The 24,992-nt window shown below is 39.0% G+C and overlaps 1 protein-coding gene across 1 annotated transcript; it reads right to left on the bottom strand.

Moving 5' to 3' along the window:
- Nucleotides 1–11,035: 11,035 nt before the first annotated feature.
- LOC127621312 (stanniocalcin-like) lies at nucleotides 11,036–24,660 on the bottom strand. Its single transcript, XM_052094868.1, has 4 exons — nucleotides 24,386–24,660; nucleotides 16,539–16,681; nucleotides 14,226–14,437; nucleotides 11,036–11,519 (listed from the first exon to the last, which is right to left on the bottom strand). Exons 1-4 carry the CDS (start codon nucleotides 24,498–24,500, stop codon nucleotides 11,237–11,239), a joined length of 753 nt encoding a protein of 250 aa, XP_051950828.1. The 5' UTR covers nucleotides 24,501–24,660; the 3' UTR covers nucleotides 11,036–11,236.
- Nucleotides 24,661–24,992: the final 332 nt, after the last annotated feature.

Here is a 24,992-nt window from a genome sequence, read left to right as displayed (position 1 = left end):
TAAGAGCTTCATTATATAAAAATGCACCTTGTGAGACCTGCATTCTGTTCAATATGTTTAGCACAGGCATCACTAAGATTCAAAGTCCTGAAGAAGTTCAGGTTTCAAAGAAGACTTCATGTGTCTGTTAAACCTTCACACGTGATTCAAGATTGAAAAAATACTGTCCAAAAAAAGTTTCAGCACATGATAAATGATGAGCCAATATTTTTCCCTTCTGCTCTGGTTTGCAGAGGGGTTGCTGTGCCTTGTTATAACTGTTTACTGTTACTATACTGATACGAATGTTACCTACGATGCTTGCATGCCTTTTGCAACAGTTTAAGAACAGTTCAAGAATAATGTATTAGCTGTTATAGGATTTATTTGAGAGACTAAAATAATAATTTGATGTCTATCTTTTATTGTCCATCTGTTCAAATTTGATAAGGGTTTAAAAAAAATAATGAGTCATTTAATTATTTTCAGACAGATTAATTAGTACAGTTCCCTATCAGTCACTCACTTGACAGATAGGTACCCTAGTGTAGTGACACTACGGGTCGTCCTTGGGAGCCCCAAACACTTCTGATCTGATCACTTCTGCGCTGCGCCACGGTCCCTTTCTGCATGATGAGCTAACAAGGTCGTAGGGGCTCCTTTTACAGCCTGGGCCCGATCTCTGAGCTCCTATGCTCTTACTACCCTCGATGGTGGAGCTGCCAGGGGGTACTCTGCGATTCCTCAGGTGGATAAGGAGCTTGCGGTGCACCTGTGCCCGCAAAATGCCGCCACCTCGCGGAACAGTCCGAGACTCCCGTCCAGGGCCTGTAGGTTTACGTCATCATTGGTGACTAAATAAGGCTTACAGTGCCGCTGGACAGGCCACTTCCGCCCAGCACGCCATGGCTCTCCTGCAGGTGCACCAAGCCAAGGCGCTGAGAGAACTGCATGAGGGTAGTTCTGACCTGGGATTGATCCAGGAGCTGCGTGCCCAGCTGTGGCACAAACATACCCACGCCTGGGCAGTTGTGACGGATTACGAGGACTGTTGCACTGCTCAAGTATGCGTTCCCCCCATTGAGTCTACTTGCACAGACCCTGTGCAAGGTCAGGGAGGACGAAGAGCAGGTCATCTTAGTAGCACCCTACTGGCCCACCCAGACTTGGTTCTCAGACCTCACACTCCTCACGACAGCCCCCCTTGGTGAATTCCCCTGAGGAGGGATCTCCTCTGACAGGGACTTGGAACCATCTGGCACCCGCGAACAGACCTCTGGAATCTCCATGTCTGGCCCTTGGACAGGGTGCGGAAGACCTAAGTGGCCTACCACCCGTGATGGTAGACACTATCACTCAGGCTAGGGCACCCTCTACGAGGCACCTGTATGCCTTGATGTTTTCTCTTCGCTAAGTGGTGTTATTCCCGATGAGAAGACACCCAGAGGAGCGCAGTCGGGTTGGTGCTTTACTTCCTGCAGGAGAGACTGGAGGGGAGGCTGTCCCCCTCTAGCGGCACACCATGATGAAGTTGACGGTAAGTCTCTTGGAAGCACGACCTGATCATCAGGTTCCTTAGAAGCACGAGGTTGAATCCTCCCAGACAACGCTTCATTCCCTCATGGGATCTCTACATGGTCTTGTGGGGAGCCCTATTTGAGCCCCTGGAGTCAGTTGAGCTAAAGGTGGTCTCTTTGAAGACTGCCCTTCTGACTGCTCTCACATCCATCAAGAGGGTAGGAGACCTGCAGGCGTTCTCTGTTAGCAAAACATGCCTGGAGTTCTGTCTGAAATAATCTCACGTGGTCCTGAGACCCCGACTGGGCTATGTGCCCAAGGTTCCCACACCTTGTCGTTTCTGTGTCCGGTGTGTGCTTTCTACATCAATTGGGATTTCACGCAGAGCTTTAGACACTCTGAGCAGCTCTTTAACTGCTGCGGAGGACAACGTAAAAGGAGCACTGTCACCAAACAGAGGATCACCCACTGGGTCATTCACGTCATTGCTTTGGCATATCACTCCCAGGGTGTGCCGCCCACCTTGGGGCTACGTGCACACTCTACCAGGAGTGTGGCGGCCTTCGTGTGTTGTCGAACAGGTACGTTTACTGGACAACTGGCCAGGTGTACCACTTGCATACTGTGCCTTTCCCCTCCTGGAGGGGGAGACTTGGCTTTTTACCCCTGTTCACGAGGTCATAGTGGACCCTGGATGTCCTTTCTCCTTAGCCCTGTGGCAGGCGAGTTCACTGAGAAAATCGATGTCGGCCCAATATGTGTACTGTTAGGCCCTGTACTGGGGTAGGTGCTCCACATGCGCTGGTTTCCTGTTTGGAACCCCATGTGATGTATCATCCGCAAGACAGTTTCCCCATTGGTAAACCCGCATTTTCCTTGGGCAGAGTTCCCCTCTGCCACCAGTCGCCATGTTTGTAGAGCTCCATCCCCTCTGTGTAGGACCTACCACGGTGACTTCTCCACATGCGATAATGCCGACAAGACTCAGTAAGACCATGTGACGTATTTCCACACAATTGCCTCACCTATTGGCAGGGTGCGGTCTCCACTGTGTCTTCCCCTAGGGAATGGACACCCCCCACCCCTCCCGATGTAGACACTTATGGCCCCCAGCTGAATGATTTCCACTCTTTTTAAAAAAAAAAAAAAAAAGAGGCCACAAATGTTTTGCAATCGACCCAAGGTGCGGGAGACCATGCGCCACTCGTAGCACCATTGGGGGAGGTTACGTGACGGCCAAGTGCACTGGCTACGAGGCACACAATGGTTTGACCGTCTCGAACGGCCAGTCCACATAACACAGTTCAGCTAGTTGTGGCATTTCCTATAGGGACCCCTAGTGTCACTACATCGACACAACGTCGAATGAGTGACAAACAGGAAACATCCTGGTTACTTTTGTAATCTCTATGAAAGTAACCAGTATGTTATCTAATTACCATGTGGATTATTTATTTAGTAATTAATTTCTTTTTTGGAGTAACTTACCCAACATTGGTTAGTTGTATGAACTCGAGCCAGTTTCTTATGTGTGATGTCATTGTTCATAACATGAGACTGTTATATGGCTATATTCACAACATGGCACAGTCTCGAGTGCCTTATTACTTTGATACATCACATAACAAAAATATGAAGGACACAAATGTTTATTAAAATTTTATTTTTTAAGAATTATCCTTAAATGCCATCCTTTTGTCTGAAGATTTAGTCCCTGATAGTAAACAGTAGCATTGTTATAATGGTCAGCTATGGGTGCTACGAAGTGCTACAAGTGATACAAATATTAACCTGATGAAGAGGTCATTTTGAATTTTTTTTTTGCTTTTTTGTGAATGAAGCATGACCATTGAACAATCAGCATCCAGGAACAGAACAATCCATTTTATAACATTCTTTCCTCCTCATTCCTGAATGCGGATGTGTTCCACGATTCAACTGTATTCAGTTTCTGGTCTCCAGTGTTTACACTCGCACTGGCATATATTCCTCGTATATTCCTGTGATTGGCATGTTTGACTATGTTCAGATTTAAAGAAAACAGATTGACACTATTTGATAATAGAAACTTGGCTGGACAATTAAAAACATTGAAGCCATTTTCTTTTTCATTGTTTGTGTAGTTACTTGGTTTTGTAGGCTTTGTAGTGCAGTACTTTACCAAATATACTACTGAAATGTATGGTGAAAGGAGGTTAAAGGCCCCTGGAGGTGCAAGGCACGTTTGATGATAATAAAGGATGGGTAATTTGATCTAACATTTATTTATGTTTAAAATATTGCAAATTGGTGTAGCTTACCCTGAAATTATCATATTTATTTTTTGACAAAATACTTCTCAGTTTTCTTCAAGGTGTATAAATCAAAGTCTCAAAATTGTTTGGCTAAGACAAATTTTACCCTATAACTATTGTCCCTATATTTACACAATATCACTTTCAACACCCCTGGGAGCCTTTTATCCCAAGTAAGTTTTGATGTATACATTTGAATAAAAACTACCTTTCCTTATTTTTTTCTTAATCATGTTGCTCCATTGATATTCATTCAAAAGAAAGGCATTTTCAGCACATTTTCCTTAAGTGGTGCCTTTAGCCCCATTGTGCTCTACGGTAAATACAAATGACAAACTCATATATGACACCAATAGATACCATATGCCAGATCTGATCATAGTTTATTATTACACAGTAAAAGACACATAGTTGATATATTTGTATCTTTTTTTTTTTACCTGTCAGCACAGAGAGAAACCCCACACATATAAACAGGTATATATGTATATTGGTAGTTTAAAGTGCAGTTCAATCACACATTTCCATCATGTGTAACACTAAGGAAAAAAAAAATGCCTTGAATAGAATGCCTTGCAAAAAAACATTTCCCTATTTTGGTTTCATAATTGCAATTTAAAAGGGTACATAAAAAATGAAAAAGGAATGAAAGTCAGACATGATTTGTCAAACAATTTTTACACCAACAGGAATATGATGAGATATACGTATAATGTTTCAAGTTTTGAGAGGAAAGAGTACCATTCAGTTAACGGCTTATGTAGACTAGCCTTTCGGTTCTCAGAGCCCTGGGTCAAAGAGGAAATCACCAATTCTTTGTGAATCAGAGACAATGAAGAACCTGTATTAACAGATCACCTCTATTATAGTGCATCCTATTCTTTATGGTAGTGCTTAATGACACAACATTACAATATGAACTGAGCACTAAACTAACCTGAAACATTTAGACTTAACATGTTATTGGGACAAATAAACACAACTTAATTTTCCAATCATTCCCACTATACATTCTAAACTATTAACTCAGGCAAATAACTTTTTATTGAACTAAGACTAGAAGTCTAAATGTTTCCTTGAGGCAGTGGTTATATAACTTTAAATTTGGCAACAAGAAGGGTCAGTCTCCAAGCTTTGCTAATCCACCATAAATCGTGATAAGGACACAATGCTATTCAAGTTCATATGACCAAAGGGCTGCACTAAACTTTCAGTGCCGTAGGCACCTCTTTGCACCAAATACAGACATTCGATAAAATATACATTCTCTGAAGTTTACAAAATCCATGACAGTTTTTGAAAATTCTCTGAATCACAAGGTGAGTAAAATGATAAGCTACACAGACAGAGACTTTGAATGAGAAAAAAAAACAAGCATTCTATGCACAGCAGTCTTACAATGCAATATAATAATTTAACAAAAACACATTTACACTAACATTTAAGTGTACAACACCCTTTGATTCAGTAACGGAAGAGTTGATGAATGAGTGGTCAGAACAAGAGAGCTCATTCCTTCAAACAGAGTGCAACCATATTGCAATGCTGCTTGAACAGAAATTGTCCACGTTTGACGTCACTCATGAGAAGGTCATCGGTACCCTCTTAGATATTAAATGTAATGTCATTGCTGTTTCTCCGGAGATGGACACCTTTTTGCTTTCAACTGTGGTTGATAAATGGTGATACATATTTCAGTCACTGGTCATTTATTTTGAAAATGCCAACCCCCATTATGCAACAAGAGGGTCCACATAGTAAATGTTGGACAAAAGTGATTGGAATATCTTTTTAATTGGGGGAAACAAAAAGCTTTGAGAGCTGGCACAATAGGGCTGTAAATTAGTCTAGCAGCAGCTGTTTAGTTCTGGAACTTCCTTGGTGTATAATAGATGGCGATATCATACCATTTTCCCCAACAAAAACAACAAAATCCTCACTATGCCATTACGACAAGCAACTACAACTCACCTGCCTGTTCTAGCAGCAGCTATTTTGGTGTCTGTGAGCAGAATATGATTAAAAATGCCATTTTATAATGGTCCTATGAGATAGAAAATGTCAACCGTGTCTCATAGAATCATGTTACTATACCAACATTTTTGCAAAAGGATTTTTACGTGGCTGATTGTACGTGTTGCAGCAGTTTCCTAACGTAATGAACACTAGAGGTGCTACAACTAGAGTGACTTTTATTACGTTTTACACAAATCACGAGTAAAACAGAGGGTTACCAGTTCATAAACACTTACTTTTCATCCTCATTCCTCACGCTATGCTGTCTTAGGACATCTAAACACTTTTACTATATTGCATGACATTATTTTACTATTGTTTGCATTACATATCCAAATACACTATGATCAATTTACAGATAGAGCGAAGAAAACACGAGTCGACATGTAAGTCGAAAATGTCATAGAAGCACCACAAAATGATGTAGTTGCTTCAGCAATTGTGTTTTTCATCTCACATTTTCTTTTTATGACACTATCCGATACAAACACAAAAAATAATTTTTGCTGCTTGTTCAATTTACTTAAAACATTGAACGTTTTGCTACAACTTGATTTCATTGCGTTGTATCCATTTCAATTTGTAAAATGGAAGTTTACTTAATCTATTTGAGTTGGGACTTTATGAATACTTTGTGTTGTTGATGTAGCACTGATGAAACTGCTATTCTAACCATAGTATAGTTACTAAACTAGACTCTGTAGTGCTTCCAACCAGTACGTATTTAGCATGCTAACATACACTTTTACTTGTTAGTACAGAAAGAGTTACATTGACTTGTCTAATTTTGTTGGGTTTACCCAATTCAGCTACATTCTTACTACACAAAGTGTTTGTGTTGAGATTATGAAATAATTTTAAGTTAAGAAAACAAATTTCAAGCACGTGAAACCACTGTCCACGACTGAATCAAGTTCAGCCAAAGAGCAATTTTTAGGAACTTTTTTAAAACTTGTTAGAGTGTTAAATCTGTTTTGAAAAGATATGTTTGTGTTTCTAGCGCCACACAGGACATTTCACCTCAGAACTGCTGCGATACGTGTAACGAACCACATAACGTTATTTTGCAAAAATGTCGACACAGTCACGTTATTTTCAAGAGATTAGGCTGGAAAGTGCATATAGTAAGATATAAACTTATTTAGCCTCTGAAATATACAAATACACATACACAGAAAGTGAATTAAGGATTAAACATTTTGGCCAAAATCAGGGAAGTAAAATAAGTGAGAAAAGAAGAAAGAAAAACAAACAAAAATATAAACTGGGACTGAGGCTCTGCTTTCATATGGGTGACGAAACATCTACTTCAGTCTCAAAGACTTAAATGGCCCCCTTTTTCCGCTTAGGGCTTGATAACATGGAATTTAGTTTGAAACCTTTCTAAAGCTTATTGCATAGTTTGATGAATTAGTTTTAGATTTGCAGATCATTTGGTTTAAGAAAAACAGTCATTCTGCCGCTCCTGGTCATCATTCGCATAACTCTTTGGGTCTAATTCAATCAAACTGTTGTATTATCACCAAAGTACCAATATGGTGCCAATGTAAGTTCACCATAAAACAAGCAGATTATTGGTTAGGCTGTATTTTTCAAAGGGATTGTGGCATATTAAGGGATGCACATTAATGGTTAAGTCACTCAGTGGTGAAATGGCTTCTTTGCTATGGAATTTATCCTCGTATGGCCAAAAAGCGGTTTTGTGGTAGTTGTATTGGATTTGGCCCTCAGTCTAAAGTCATTCTTAATTCAAACACAAGCTTAATGTCTCACAGCCCTACAGTCTTCTAAGCTGAACTTCCCCAAGAAGCAATTATGAAACGATCTCCCCCCCTTCACTGTAGGTAAACACTTTGAGAGAAATAGGCCTTTCGAAAACATTGTATATTGCATAGTGTCGAGAATGGCTCCAGATAACACTTTGCAGTGACTGCCCCAAATTAACTGTACATGTTAACTGTGTTAACTGTGTACAATGGCTGAACTGCGTCGCCCTCCTTGTCAACAATGTGAAAATCAACAGTGCTCAGTCAGTTACTCCATTAAAGCTAATGATAAACTCTGATTAACCCTGCATGAATGCACAGTATGTGGCAATGCTCAATAAACTTTTGAAAAACGTTTGCACTATAGTGGTCCCATATAACACTCGCCAAGTAGGTGACCTGACTCAAATGACCACTGTGTTCCCCCATGACCAGCACAGAGTCATTACATGGGTCTTGTATAGTCAACTCAGAGAATGTCGAGAATGACAGATAAATACATTTAAAACAACTCCCTAAATGCCAAGCGAACTCCATCCAAAAGCACGATATTTGTAAACTTATGCTTGCTGAATTAACTAATATTGCCCACAGAAATGTAATAAAATTAACATTTAAATAATATAGTAAGAAAATAAATATTCATAAGTCAATGAATATGTTTTTTTTTTTTTTTTTTAGATTTTAGTTTTTTTTTTTAGCAACACTGGGAACAGCGTGCTTGAAGCCACTTCAGCATGTCATATTCACCAGGGAGTAACAGTTCATCTGTCCAATAAGTTGGTCAAAATATGTATTTAGATGTGGCACTAATAATGCGCTCAGGACTAAAAACTTTCAGTTTTGATTTTTTGTTTTCTTTGTACTGCACTACTTTAAGAGATCATAACTACATATAAAGATCAACAATCCAAGAGTTGAAACTATTTCCAATAGTGATAGACTCTTGAAGGAATAGTTTACCCAAACATTTCAATTCTGTTACTTCATTTCCTCTGTGGAACACAAAAGGAGATACACTGCCTGACCAAATAAAAGTTGCTGTTTGTATTTAAATAAGCAGATACTTAAGAGTCTATGATTGGATCATTATTGCAGTGATTAATATGTTTCAGCTGGCAACAGTTCTTTTAACTCTAACTGATGCAGTGTGTAGCTTCTCATTTCTTAAACAACCATGTCAGAAGACATATCGTGTAGTCGTGGAAAAGATGTTACTGCGTTTCAGAAGGGGCAAATTATTATCCTGCATCAAGGAAAGGACGGCAGGGGCATATTCCAGGATGACAATGCCAAGATTCATCTGGCACAAATTGTGAACGAGTGGTTCAGGGAGAATGAGGACTCATTTTCAAACATGAATTGGCCACAGAATCCTGACCTTAACCCCATTGGAAGTCTTTTGGGATGTGCTGGAGAAGACTTTACAGAGTGTTTCGACTCTCCAGTCATCAATACATGATCTCGGCCTAAAATTAATGCAACTCGGGACGGAAATAAATGTTGTGACTGCATAAGGTTGTCAAAAATGCCACAATGAATGCATGCCATAATCAAAGCTAAAGGCGGTCCAACGAAATATTAGAGCATGCTGTTATGAGCATGCATGACCCACACAGACCGCAGGGTGAGCACCCCCCTATTTATTAGGTATTTATAAAATGTAAGTTAAAATGCTCACTATTAAATATTGAATATAAGTCGCCCTTTTATTCGTGTTGTTGTAACTGATTTATAATTAATTTTTGATTGGCCAGGCGGTGTAACTTCATAAGTTAAGTTCAGTCGGCAGTATTTGTGGCATAATGTTAATAAAAAATAATAATAATAACTTTGACTAGTTTCTTGTGCAAATTCGAAGTTACAGTGAGTCACTTACTGTGAAAGTAAGACTTAAAGACAGAAATGTGAAGCTAATATTTTTCTAAAAGCACTTACATTAATTCCACCGTTAAAATTGTGTGTAAAGTTGTGAGCTGTAAAGTTGTTTAAATGATCGTTTTTACGGTCATTTTATGGTTTTAATGTTTACGGTGTTACGTTGTCATGGCAACAAAGTTGTAAAATTGGATATAACTTTACACAGAAAAGGATTGTAAGCAATTTTATCACACTATAATAGTGTTGTGACAATGAGGGCATGGCCGGGCCTTAAGGATGGCTTGTGCTGAATTATCCTAATCAGCTGGGACAGGGATAAAGAGGAGCTGGAGATGCCAGTTCGAGAGAGTTTGCGAGAGATGCATGCAGTCGAAGAACGTGTGCATTCTACGTTGGCTCGCCAGCACACACACACACACACACACACACACACTGCTCCATGTGTCACTCACACTGTTGGTCTTTCCGGCCCATCGCAGAATGCACACATTCGTTGGCTGCATGCATCTCTCTCAATCAAACTGGCAGCCCTCTCCTGGCTGATTAGGGTTATTCAACGGCAGGCTTATATCCTTGCGGCCCAGCCACACCCTCCTTGTCACACATGCTAACGCACATATTGTTTACATTTTGTGGCAACACTTTTTAAATAAATATGTTTACTGATTGGCCCCATTCACTTCCATTGTAAGTGCCTCACTGGAACTCAGATTATAATATTTTTTAAATGAGGGACGAATCTAAACACATTTTCATGGTAATCAACATTGTGCCACAAATACTGTCAAATACAGCTTATCATGTGTTGAACCCGGAATATTCCTTTAAATAGAATATTGGCATCTTTTTCCATATTACGAAAGTGAATGGTGACTAAAGATGTCAGCCCCTAACATTATACAGTATCTAACATTTCCTTTTGTGTTCCAGAGAATAAAGAAAAGATAGAATATGGGTTTGGAACTACATAAGGGTGAGTAAATGAAAACAGTTTTTTTCATTTTGAGTGAGCTATCCTTTTAAACCACCAAAGTCTATGAATTAATCACATCAAAGGAATGCTTTGACAACTTTTGTGTCTCTAAGTAATTTAATTAATAATGACAAGTCATCCAGTGTGGATCACTAATATCTAATGTTGCTGTACTCAATGTTTATGATTTCCGGCGCTTGAAGTGAATTACAGTTTTTTGGTATTTTAATGAATTCCTGCACGTACATATTAAGGATACCTCTCGCCAAACGGGAGAGTTTCACAGAAAGGCTAGTGGCAATTTGAGATTAATAGTAAAATATTTGTTAATAAATAAATAGTACACTCTTATTTCTATAACACATGCTGACTATTACACATCAACACTAGTATATATACACATACAGTTTCTTTGCTGTAATCTCTGTAAGATATATTTCATAATACAAATGGCTATTTATTTATTTGATATTATTTTAATTTCATTTCTATAGATTTTTTTTTTCTTTTTATTAATGAAAATAAGACTAACTAAGAGCGCTTTACCTTTACCTATGCATGAATCAGTCTGTAAACCAGCCTGATTTCTCCTTAAATCCTTGTAACATGTAACTCTATTCATCAAATATCAAGTGATTAACATATACTCTGACATTCAAGATGTTTTCACACTGGTGCATGCCTTTTTTCCAGTTGAGAAACCACTATAAACCACTGTTTTGCTTTTGTGTGCGTGTGTATGTATGTGTGTGTGTGTTTTCACTTTGCGTTTATGTGTGCTAAGTTTGGACTGGCAGATTGGTTTCAAGTTAAGTGCTGTCACCAATGTTACGTTTCTTGCCAAAGAGATTCGCTGCATCTCTGTTGCGTAGATTTGGCTGGTTCTTGTATCCATGGGGACTAACCGACCACCGCCACCCACCACGAATCTCCATTCCAGTAGGTACTGCGGCAGACAGACACGGCTTGTTCTGCAGTAGTTGGAAGAGCATTGCAATCTCAGGCCCTAATCGTGTCAACAGATTTGCCCTCACCAGGTCCACTGTCTCTTCGTCACACTCCATCAAACTCTGCAGTAGTTTCCCATAAAACCTACAGAGACAGATAAATCTTACACTGAGCCAGTGCATCAACAAATTAGAGAGTTAAGCAACGTTATAAAGCTACATGTGTAGTTTGCGCATAACATGCTCATGGATAAAAAATTTTGGGCAACAAAACAGGGTTGAACAGGGTTTCTAAAAGGGTTGATTTAATGACTAATAATTAATTAACAAATACATTCCTAAATATGCATATAAATGCTTAACACTTATTCAACATTAGTAAACTATGAAAATGTATCTTAATGTAAAGTGGAAAAATGTATGTGGCCACTTTTACAATGATGCATCCTTGGCCCCACCCACTAACACTCAGTCAGACAGGTGAAGAGGAGAGGGATGGGCCTCATCTGTCAAGGGAGATTCATACACCAAAGTGGACTTACATAGGACACCTCACTAAATGTTTTTCTACATCAACATGCACTAGAGGAACGGCTTTGATAGTTATCATGCATCACGCGCTTCATCGCTTTTATGCAATATCAAGTTATAACTTTTGGAGACCTCCATTCTGCGTCTTGCTTTTGAGTAAAAAACATGTCCTGGATATGGTTTTGCTCCCATCTGCACTATTTTTAATTGTTGTTCTTTTTAAACATGCACTAGAGGGATGTATTTATTGTATTAATTGCATTTCTGGCAATGTGCACCATGTTTTAAGAGAGGTACAAGTGCAAATTTTCAAAATGCATCTGTTCTAGTCCATTCCACTTATGCTTTCGGCTCATATCAGCGTGATTTGCTTGTGAACTAGTCACACTATGATTCAAGCTTTGCAAAGGAACTGTCATTGAAGGATGGGGCAGTTAAAACACACTTGAACTTGACTGCAAAACTGTAAGTAACCAATTCATGAATGTTTAAGTGTTAACATGAGTGTTAAAGTGCTTGAGTGAAAAGTTATGTTTAAATCCTGAAATTTAGTTTTATAATGTTGTGGTGCTTGTTTATTTTCTTCCGATTGAGTTTCAAAAATGGCTGTATTTGAGGGGATGCACAATGTTATTCAATCATAATAGTGGGTGTTTACGTTGAAATTTTAAGGAGGCGCTTAGGCCAAAACCGAGCGTTTCAGATAGATGGCCAGGGACATGGTGGAAAATTATCATATATTTTTCCTGCATGTGACATAAAACATGAATTAAGGCATTTTATGTTAAATATTTAACATTATAATATTAATATATGTATTAAAAAGTGTATTTATGAATGAATTAACGTTACATTTATGTAGCGCTTTTCTGACAGTACACTCAAAGCGCTTTACAGAGTGAACAGGGGAATCTCCTCAACCACCACCTGTGGTGTGCAGCATCCACCTGGATGATGAGACAGCAGCCATAGTGTGGCTGTACGCTCACCAAACACCAGCTACTGGTGGAGAGGAGAGAGTAGAGTTATAGAGCCAATTAGTGGATGGGGATTATTAGGAGGCCATGATTGAGAAGGGCCAATGGGGGAATTTAGCTAGGACACCAGGGTTACACCCTTAATTTTTAGAAGAAGTGCCCTGGGATTTTTAATGACCACAGAGAGTCAGGACCTCGGTTTAACGTCTCAACCGAAGGATGGTGCTTTTTAGGGTATAGTGTCCCCGTCACTATACTGGGGCATTAGGACTCATACAGACACAGGGTGAGCACCCCCTATTTATTAGGCATTTATAACATGCAAGTTAAAATTCTCACAATAAAGTCACCCTTTGTATTCATGTTGTTGTAACTGATATAAATGATGAATTAGCCATTCACAAAACCTTTATAAACCCTTAACAAAGGCAACATTAATGTAAAGTGTTACCTTTTTATTTTTTAAATGTACATATCTTTATAAGGGAAGGGGTATGTTTTGGGCCTTTATTCACTATTTCATTTAATTGCCTTTTCTAGTTAATTGTAAATGGTTCAGTGGTTTGACATATATACATTTTTAAAAGTACAAATATGTAGTCTCTCTATATGCGGTAATAAAAGCTGCATGCAAAATGTGTGAAGTAATTTTAGATACAATATAGCTTGTCTGCCCATTGCATTCTATGCAAAAGAACACACTATGAACATTTATATTTTTCAAATGCAACATGAAAGGTTATTTCTAAAAATGCTTTTAGCTGCCACAAAATCACCTCACTATTTGGGATCTAGCAAGCTCACAGATAACAATGAAGGCTTGCTTTGTGCTTCATCACACTATCAGTATCTTAGAGACACTGTAGGGAAACAGCAAACACTCCTATTGAATGACATCATTGCAGGTTACTTAATCTTGTAAGTAACCTGCATATGATGAAACATGCAAAATATGAAGCCCTTTAAGCTGGATCTGAAAAAGCCATTATGCCTAAAAGATTATTTGTGTCTTCGATCAAATAAACCTTGGCCAATCATCCATCTATCTGATTCTAAAGTCACAAATCTAGTGTAATGGTGCTGCCATTCATAGAAAGCTAATTTGTTAAATCTTCATTTTAAAACATGAAATGAAATCTTTTCAGTTCTAGAGTGGCCCCAAACAGTAGTCGAAAACGTAACCACACTTAAAAGTGTCAGGTGCCCCAGCAGAGTAACTACAGGTGTAGTTAATCACATTAACGGCGGACATGTTGCACTAACATAAGATCTTCATTATCTCTCCTTTCTTAATTTGTACAGGGAACTACAGGTCAGGTTTGCCAGATGCTCAGCACTCTCACCTGTTAGGAAAGTGGCTGGGTAACTGTGCCACCTCTGCAAAGGCCTCTGGGTTCGATTTGGCCACTGTACAAATGTCCCACTTGCTGTAACAATCTTCTTGGACCTCAGAAATCATCCTCTGGAAAGTGGAACACCGTCTGACTGTTAGAAAGATCTTGGAGGTGATGCCATTGGCGATACACTTCAAGCTTTCCTTCACGAAAGCCTTGCCCTGAAAAATTGACAAGAAACCCCATGTTAAACAGGTATGGACTTGGATCTTTTTAGAAAATATATAAAGCGGATATGTTTGTGTTAGTATGTAACACAGTATTAGTGATTACTAGGAATGCACCCAAAGCCAAATGCCTTATTTGGAAAGGCACGAATGACTGCAAAATGAACAACACATTTTACCGAATAAAAGAAAAAAAATATTCGTTAGACTGATTGTCCAATAAGCACAAGGAAAAAGTGATATTTTAAACAAACATATCTCAAATGAATGCGATGGTGAGTCGATGAAGTAAATATGACTAGATATACTTTATGAATGAAAATGCACACGGTGAGATGTCAAGTTCAGTCTTCATTTACTGTGCACGTCTCAGAAATCTAAGGTCCACTGTCCTTCTAACGTTACTTAATATACTATATCATGCACACTTCCCACTTTTTGAAATGTCTATGTTAATGTTAGAAATCTTTGAGTGAGATTAGGGCAGGGTGATATATATATCATGGCGACGATATAAAGTGTCAATCGATAGAGATTTTGCTATGTTGTTTTTATCGTGAAATGTAAATATACATATGCGCAGCGTGGGCTTATCTGTCAGTGGGCAGAGTGAAAAATATTTAATGACATGGGATGGTACAAGGACAGCCGGTGGAGTTTCTGGTGCCCCACTAGGGAGTTGGTGCCCTGTGCAGACTAAGTAATATGCATATAGGGAGCGGCAGTACTGTTAAGACGGGTGCGACATCTGTAACCCTACAGATTTTAACGTAAAAAATGAGCCCCCATTCACTTCCATTATAAGTGTCACCTCCATTGTAACCTCGATTTTTTGCTTTTTTTAAAGAAAAGGAGGAACGAGTCGAAATTTATTTTTGTGGTAATAAACATGTGTGGTAATAAACAAACACTGATACGTGACCCAAAAGCGTCAAAGAAGTGACACAAAATGACGTGGTTGCTTCAGAAAAATAGCTTCTCATGTCGCATTTGCACACTATCGATTAGTTTTAGGGTATGGATGTCTGTTTTGTTTACCTTTCATTTGCGTTTATGACACTATTGGTTAGGTTTAGGTTCAAGTATTAAGTTAGGGAGGTACATTTTAATAATAAAAACCTCCATCTAACCCTCACCTTAAAAACCTTATCTGATTATGACACCATTTCACTCAATTTTGGCACCCCACGCTGGATATTTCACTGGGAACCGGCAGCAAAACGTGTAATGAACCATATATTTTGTTTTACAAAAATGTTGCCATGGTCACGCAATGTTCATGAGATCAGGCTAAGATGGATTCGCTGCGCACCCCTAGTGATGACCAATTTACATACTGTACAAATCATTCTTTATAATTGGTTCTCTTTAATAGTTCGGTCGAACCAGCTTGCAAAGCGTTTGTTAGTGACACAATTGTAATAGAGAACTTTGTTTAGAGTGGTGAGGTTATTGAAAACATTATGCAACACTATGCGACATTTGATGCAGTCTAAGTAACTTAAATGAAAATATAGTGACAAACTGTATTATTTGATAAACAAAATGAAATATAAAATGCTGTGCAGTGATGACCCTAATGAAAGAGTCGATTTTGACTCTATATTGATTTTAAGCCAAAATGCTTTTTATTTTTATTTCGATTTATTGACGTAAAGTGTCCGAACAAACCAATTTACTAACATGAATTAGATTCCAAATGCTACTCAATAGAAAGCATTCATTTGGCAATGGGTGGAAAAAGCCTTGTAGAAGATGCATGTTCCTGTAGCTCAACTGCTAGCTACCTGAATCCCAGGGAACACTTGTACTGTAAAATGTAAACCCTACATTGCAAAATGTATTTCCATTGGATAAAATCTGCTAAATGCATACCTGTCATTTTATAAAACTTTACTGCAATAGCTCTATCAGCCCTCTCAGACCTACATTCATACACACAATTCACTTGATCCTGTTGATTCTTAGGTCCTTTTAAGGTTTAATGAGACACACTGTAGTAAACACTGTTACATCAATAGGATATTGTGCATCTATTGCTGAACAGATCCATCACCATGGATATTTGCAATTATATCTATCCAAATGTACATACCTGAGTGTTGAATTTAGCAGCACTGTAGAGAAAGGACTTGCAGATGTCGTGCATGCCATCTGTGTCACACGTAGAGTTTTCAAGACAAGCGAAGGCACCACAGCCCACCTGGAGGGCACTGTTCAAGCAGCGTGCCACATCAGCTGGAAAACGAAATCGGCATTAAATTAGGATACATTACAAGTAACGAAAAGGCTCTTGGGTACATTTATTCTGTTCCAGGTAGACGTTAAATAATATTTTTCTTCCTCCTTTTCTTCTTGACTTACTTCCTCCCTTCCAGTAGGCCAATATCCAAGCCTGTTAAAGCAATTGTACATATTCTTTGTCGAATTAAATAAATTAAACAAAGAAAGGAACAAAGTCCTTCCTTCTATTAGGTGGAAATGTCTCAGCTAATTTTTGGAAGGAGAGAAAGCTGGAGAGAAACTTTTAGTACTATGAAGGGCTGTAACCACAATAGACCAATAGTGGTCGGTCAATATGGTCAACATTTGGTCACTGCCAATATCGATTATTTGGTTACATTCGTTGGAGGACATCAATAATTCAATAACTCTGTATACATTGATACAAAAATTAGCATGGTAAATTGTGTCATTTAGGATTGTTGAGGGAATAGTCTTTGGAGACCATTTGGACTCCCAGTTTAGGAGTCCCATAGGAGGGGCAGTTAATTCTGCAACATATTCCCATGGGAAATTATTTAAGGAGATCACAATGTGTGTAGCTGGGTGGAGGCCTCGGGGAAGACCCAGGATTAGGTGGAGAGATTACATCTCCACACTGGCCTGGGAACACCTCAGGGTCCCCCAGTCAGAGCTGGATAATGTGGCTTGGGATAGGGAAGTTTGGGGCCCCCTGCTGGAGCGGCTGCCCCCGTGACCCTACTTCGGATAAGCGGTTGAAGATGGATGATGGATGGATGGATGGACAATGTGTGTAGTAGTAGCAATGAACTTGTGAAACCATTCAGGCCATGCTTAGAGGGTAACAAGTTAAGAATATAGGATACTTCTTAAGGGGACACATTCTCATTATCACCTAAAATTCCCATGGGATGTTTAAATACCATTTAGTCTGGGAGATCTACAGTACTAACTGGAATGCTGCTAGACTAATAATGCTTTAAGTGTGACCTTTTGTGAGTTTCCATTCAGTTCTGATATCAAGCCAAATTTCTTCTTATAGACTTGACTAGCCACTGGATACCATCAAATATACGATACTCTAACAGGGCCAAGCTTTGGCGTCATCATTCCACAATTTGCCATACATTTTATGGGTATTCCAGCCATTTTTTGTTTCTTGGAACTGTTTCCTTTACGCTTATATGTGACAAGACAATCACGTTCAGAGTGATGAGTAAGAGGGCCAAAACCGCCACCTACAACAGTTCCACGGCAAAGACTATTAACACTTTGTCACACAAACTTGCAGCCTGTGTAGGGCCAGAATCCCATGACATGGTGAGAAAGAACCTCAATAGGGGTGTGCCAGAGACACTCGCTTTACTGTATCTGAAGGAAAAATGGGCCGTGTGTTGCTGTGTCAATGCTCCTGGCAGAAGGCTGACTTCTGAAATAACCAGAAACCCCCAAAATGTCATGCAATGAATATGTCTATTGTCCATAGGAGCAGGTTAGGACAAGATCTCAGATGTACATTCTGTTAAGGACATTTGTTCAGTGTGCACATTAGCAAGTCACTTACAGTCTGGCATAGCACTATTTTGCAAAGCTGTAAAACATTACAGGAAAAAAAAAATCACAAATGAGATTTCTTTAACATTAATGCAGCCAGATCTCATGAAAATTAATGGACTTTTTAATATTAATGATATTAGTAATTACACATATCGCAGCAGTTCTGTTGTGAAATGCCCACAGTGTGGCGCGAAACGTAAGTGACATTTTCTCACAATTAGATAGTATTTAGGATTAAAGCTCTACTGAGTTTTACACAGGGCTGTCGATTTGACGTATTACTTTACAGAAATTAATTATTTAAAAAATAACACATTAAAAAAATTAACACAATTAATCATGCCCACTGAGGCGTATGCAAATTCCCTTATATAAGTTTGGATTTTCCTACCATATGAGCAATTCAAGCTTGAAGTACATCTGTTTTTACAAGCCACGTCAATAGGTGGCAGCGTGCCTCAAACTCCTCTCAAGCAGCGCAGCCAAAGAATAAGAACCACTCACTGACGAAACACAATGGAATCTTGAGATGTGATTTTCAAAACTTCCACTACTTTTAACTTGACAAAGCGTCCTAAAAATGTGCCATTATGATGCTGAATACCAGTGAGATGCTCCAAACGTGTCCGTCTGAGGCATGCACACGTACATAGAACGACAATTAAAAATAGCGCAGACAGAAAGCAAGAATGCGCACTGTGAGAACTGGACATATTGACAAACTCAAAAACAGATTGCAGTCAACTGTATGCATGTTCAGTGATGTGAGAATAAAACAAACAATATATTGATTTTTTAAGCCACTTTTTGTAATGTCTAATAAATGCTTTATTCATCTGCCACAGTAATACAATTTATTTCAAACTAAATTCGAATACGTATTATTATGTATTATTTTGTTCTAGCCGGGAGGGCTCACTCTGCTCGGCCTCGTCAGTGCTATGGAGGCCCTGGTTCTCGCACGCTCTCCCGGAACTTTAAAGGACATAATACCACTTTCTGGACCCTCCAGGCAGTAGTTAGAGCCGCCTCATGCCCTATGTATTATACTTCTTAATATTTGAATTATTATGCATTATTTATACAAATAATTTTTATTTGGGGGCCTTTCTCAGCAAATAATGATTTATGCAATTAATTGCGATTCCATCCATCCATCTTCAACCGCTTATCCGAAGTTGGGTCGCGAGGGCAGCTGCTCCAGCAGAGGGCCCCAAACTTCCCTATCCCGAACCACATTAACCAATGGTTAATAATTAATTTGATTACAAATTTTAATCGAATGACAGCCCTAGATTTAAATCAACAAAACATACCTCCCTAGCCTAAACCTTAAACCTAAACCTAACCAATAGTGTCGTAAAAAGCAAATGTGAGATGCAAAACAGTTACAGAAGCAATCACGCCATTAAGTGGTGCTTCTACGGCACTCATCTCACGTGTCGACTCACGTGCTCTTCAGGGCTCATCCCTGGTCCTTTGCCTCACCTGCGTAAAGCTCTATCCATTGAGCTACTGTAAAATTTGATCATGCTTGAACAAGCTTGTAAATGTAGTTGGTTATGCAAAGCAAATTATAAAATGTATGTTTTGATGTCATAAGACAGCACTAAGAGAGGAACAGGGTGAAACGTAAGTGCGTATGAACTGATAATCTTCCGTTTTACTTGTGATTTGTGTGAAAGTGAATAAGGGTTATTGTTGTTGTAGCGCCTCTAGTGTTCATTTCACCAATAAACTGCCTCATCGGTGTATCAAACTTTGCTCAGATTTGCCAAGATACAAACGTCAGCAATCAAAAGTCAGAGATTTCATGTAGTTGTCGTCAGATTCTTCCAAGATCAAACGATCTGTTATGCTATCCACATCAATTTCATTGCTCTCTCTCCTTACTGTATGCCAACAATTGTCTTATTTGTTTACATTTTCAGGAGTTTTTGGAAAACCAAACATCTGAGACAAAGTTGATACTTTAACGAAACATAACTGAGAAGTCAGAACTCCATTAAGTTTCCTGAGCTATGAAAGAGAAACCTCTGAGCAATAAAATTTTCCTCTGGGCAGTCATAAAAATGATAAACATCTTTGTTTTAGTACAGAGTACAATTTAACCCACTTTCCTACTCTTGCTGTTAGCCTCAGGAGTCAGGACAGGTGGTGGTCAAATATTTCCATGATCTCTCTTATCAGTAGAAAAGTTTTCCTTGTGATGCAGAACAACATCTAGTCATATTTTCACTTTTCTTCGAATCAGAGCAAAATTATACCATGGTGTGATCTAACCCAAGATATCTTGTCTTAGCTGTTCTTTCAAATGTTCAAATGTATGATAAAGACTGCCAAATCCCACTGTAGCTCCCTTCAGCGGGAAAACACAATGCTTTATCGGCATTGTCATGTCAAAAAAATTTAAATAAAGTGAACCCACTTTATATTAGGTGTCTTTAACTACTATGTACTCAAAGAATAGTTCACCCAAAAATGAAAATTATCTCATCATTTACTCTCATGCCATCCCAAATGTGTATGACTTTCTTTCTTATGCAGAACACAAATGAAGAGTTTTTTTTTTAATATCTCAGCTCTGTAAGTCCATACAATGCAAGTGAATGGTGACCAGACCTTTGAAGCTCCAAAAATCACAAAGTGCACATAAAAGTAATCCATACGACTCCAGTGGTTTAATCCATGTCTTCTGAAGAGATGTGATAGGTGTGGGTGAGAATTAGATCAATATTTAAGTCCTTTATTACTATAAATCTCCATGTTAACTTTTACATTCTTTTACATTTTGAAAGTGAAAGTGGAGATTTATGGTAAAAAAAAAGGACTTAAATATGTATCTAATTCTCACCCACACCTTTCATATATCTTAGGAAGACATGGATAAAACCACTCAACCCTTATGGAATCTCTTTTATGTGGCCTTTATGTGATTTTTGGAGATTCAAAGATCTGGTCATCATTCATTGCATTGTATGGACCTACAGAGCTGAAATATTCTTCAAAAAATCTTAATTTGTGCTCTGCTGAAAAAAGAATGTCATACACATCTGGGATGGAATGAGGGTGAGTACCTGCATTCAATTGCATCTGTAGTTACAATACTGACCTTACCCATAATCCTAAACCAAACTGTACCCCTACCGCAGTAGCAGCAATTTTGAATCTTGTGAGAATTTTATAGAACAACATGTAGTTACACATTAAGTACATTGTATTGTATGTGTTTTAATGTTAGTACATAGTACTAAAACACATCAAATATAAAGTGGGACCAAAAAAAGTTGGTTGCTGTTGGTTTATCAACACCTGTTGTGTATGACGTTGGCAGAGGAAAACTGTAGGGAAAATGGTGTTACGGATGAATTGGGCCACATAGTTAAGGCGTTGTTTCTTCACCTAAACTGCAGATGGCTGAGATAGGACATAAAATATGGGTTTGATATTTCATTTGATGCTTTCATAGAGCACTTATTGTATTGCAATGGGAGACAGTCATGATGATTGCACATATTACAACTACTGAAACTTGAATACAGTTTGGCTGGCTCACTCTAGTAATTCGGAGGGTACCTTGATGCGCCCTGACAGGCCAGAACTAATTTGAGATCCCAGAACAACCCTCAATAGACAATGCACCATCTTGTGTTTGCTTTCTCTCTCGCTCGCTCATATCATCGAGTGCAGTAAAACCACAACTGAGCCCCTATATACAGTTCTCGACAGGTGATATTACACTTTCCCACAAACCAATAGGATGAATTGTTGGAATAAATAATTCATTTACACTTACATCACTACCTGTTCAGATTTCAACTTGCAGAGTGCGTGACCTCAACTTGAACTCATGGCCCTTAAGAGTCAGTGTTTCACACCAGACTGTAATGACTCAGCTACACCCTGCAGATTTGAAGACTGCGCTGGCATTGTCTTAGTATGTCAGGTTTATTCGTTTACAACTAGGCTTTTTTTTTTTCATTATTTAAAGATGTTTCAACGCCCATCTGTGGTTTATCATATTCCCATCAACCTACAACTGATGACGGCACTAGGAAACGCCTTAAGATAATGAGAGATAAAGTCCCGTTGTAAATTAACTTTATATGAAAATCTACAACGAACAGGCTGAACATAAACCTTCAGATTGTCTCAATATTGAATGCCAACACAATTCAAAATTCACAAATAAATATGACATTTCACTATTAAAAAAAACCTTTGATCTTTCTTAACCAAAGTAAATAATGTTGGACAGAACTGTTTTTGGAATGTGCCCTACATATTTTGTTTCACAAAGTATATTTTGTCCATTTAGTTCTTTTGGAATTATTGGTGCACCACTGTCTCTTTGTCTCAAAACCACTGAGTCAGTACATGTCTCCCTGGCAACAAAGTACAACAGGAAGCTATGCAAATACCAAGTGCAGTCTGACAAAGGATTTCACGTCCCAAACAGAGACAAAACCATGCTGAATATCCCATGCCACACACAAATCCTCTCTTTGACACTTGGACAAGAATTTCTATGCCGCATAATAATACCCAACAAATTAAGCAACTTTTGTAAATGGTTTGTGGCCAGATTTTCAATCTCAATATAATAATGGGCTGTAAACAAATTAACTCAGAACTATTGTTGCCATAAAGGTGACGGGGTAAAGTTCTTGGGTCCTTTCAGTTGTGGACAATGCCATATAAACCATCCATTGTGCCTACTCCCATAAAAGATATCGACCTACCCTCTAACTCCCTCTACCTCCCTCTACCTGCATGGTCCTCACACCTGATACGGGAGTCTAAAGTGTTGCCATGTGAGTGCATCATTCCAGTAACATCCCAAAAACTGCATATGCCAGAGGGACTCAATCCTATAAGATTACACTTGGAGATTGACCAATCCTAAACCAGAAGACCTTGGTTAGCTGGTTCAGGCGTGTTTCATTAGAGCTGGACCTTAACATTGAAGAAGCTGGATTGAGCACCCTTGAGCTATGTCGAGCATGATAATGAACGCACTGAGGAAAGCCTAAAATAATTTATCTAGATGAACTAAGAAGCAATAAAATAGAAAGTGCATTAATGATTAAAAAGGCTATGCCACTGTAAACCCTAATGCTCAGAATAATTAACAGTTTTGAGTAGGGAAAGATTTAATCATCATAGAACTTTCTCTTTCTTTTGAGTTCACAGTACTTACACCTTTTAAGTAACCTGATGTTTTGAGTTTAATGAACTTGTCTCTTTAAATTTACAGGAATATAAATGTAATTGAAGCTGGCCAGGGGATTTCTATTTCCCAGCATGCTTTGCTCAGTACTAGCTAGGTTTCCTCTACTTGAGGTATTTAAGTTGAGATTACTTGTTAAATTTGAGTTCAGCCAAAGAGTTCAATTTTAAGTGCCATTACTCAATATTTCAAGTTGAGCTATCAACACACATAAGTAGTCCAAACTCAAAATCTGACAGTTCTGCTTACTTAAACTTGTAACTTATTAACTTGATGTAACTGATTACCTCTAATATTTTGAGTTCTGCTAACTTATTCGGGTTTACAGTGTGTTTTAAAACGTATGCCATGTAGAAATAAAAGGTTTCAATTGTATTAGTTTCAGAACAGATTTGACTCTAATTCGGTTTTTATTCATATAGGGGCAGTTTTTAAACAAACAAAGCACCAATAGGCTATTGTGCAGGGTTTAAATGTTCTGAATTGATAAATATGTCAAATAGGACGTCCTTCCGAAGTATACCTAAAACCCCATGCAAAGAAAGCCCAGAAACTTCTTCTGTAAAAGCGCACCGTCAAGCCGCAAAATCAGCGGCGTGCAGAATCATTCACATTCATTCATCGCTCAGCCTCTCCCGCGCTCAATGCATCAAAAGAAGCGAGTTCTCTACATGAGCTACAGAATGATGAGTCCTCACAGGCGCATCTATGCCGGGTAGACGCAGGGTCAGAGGATGCGCATGCTACTTAATATAGAGCAGGTCAATAGATGCATCGGATGACACGCTCAGTCATAGAGGAGATGGCAGCTCTCGTATGAGCTCCGCACGTCTAACCTACACCAACCGTGCCCAGTGCATGCGTGTCAGAATAAAACCGGCGCAATTTCTCCCAAAGGGTTTCATACTTACAGGGGCTGTTGGCGGAGAAGCGTGCTCTCCTCGGCGAATAGGATTCGTTGTGATCCAGTTCATACGCGGAGGTGATGAGCACGGCGAGCAGCAAAAGTACGGTCCTTAACGGCATCTCTCGCGGAACGATACTGGCTTTTTTTTACCAATGGGAATAAAAGAGGACTTCCTTTATCTCTTGCGCGCGGTATATGGTAGGCTACTTGTTTTTGGCGACCTGATGACAAACGCGGAGAAAATGTGCGTGATGTAGGCAGTCTCATGAAGGCTCCGTCTGTCCGGCCGATCTCTTCAGCAGTTTCTTCTTCCAACAGCGTGCATGACAGGAGCGCAGGTCGCCCTTTATATATACAGTATGATGCTCGAGCATCGCGGCTCAGCCCAATCACATCACAGCACGCGCTCTTACACATATCTACAGCTGAAACTTTTATTCATTGATCCGTGTAATTTAAATAGGCTTCTCAGTGAATTACGTATGTGGCAAAGTTAGCTGTTCCTTATGAGTTGGGAAAACACTCACATCCGCACACTGTTGTTATATACAAATGTTGCCATGTCCATGCGTGTCCACTTCAAAGAGACACATTTGAGATTAGCCGCAATT

The sequence above is a fragment of the Xyrauchen texanus genome, chromosome 27 (assembly GCF_025860055.1).
Source record: "Xyrauchen texanus isolate HMW12.3.18 chromosome 27, RBS_HiC_50CHRs, whole genome shotgun sequence".
NCBI classification, from domain to species: domain Eukaryota; kingdom Metazoa; phylum Chordata; class Actinopteri; order Cypriniformes; family Catostomidae; genus Xyrauchen; species Xyrauchen texanus.
Note: the sequence above shows the minus strand (reverse complement) of the source record. Positions and strands in the feature narration are given on the sequence as shown.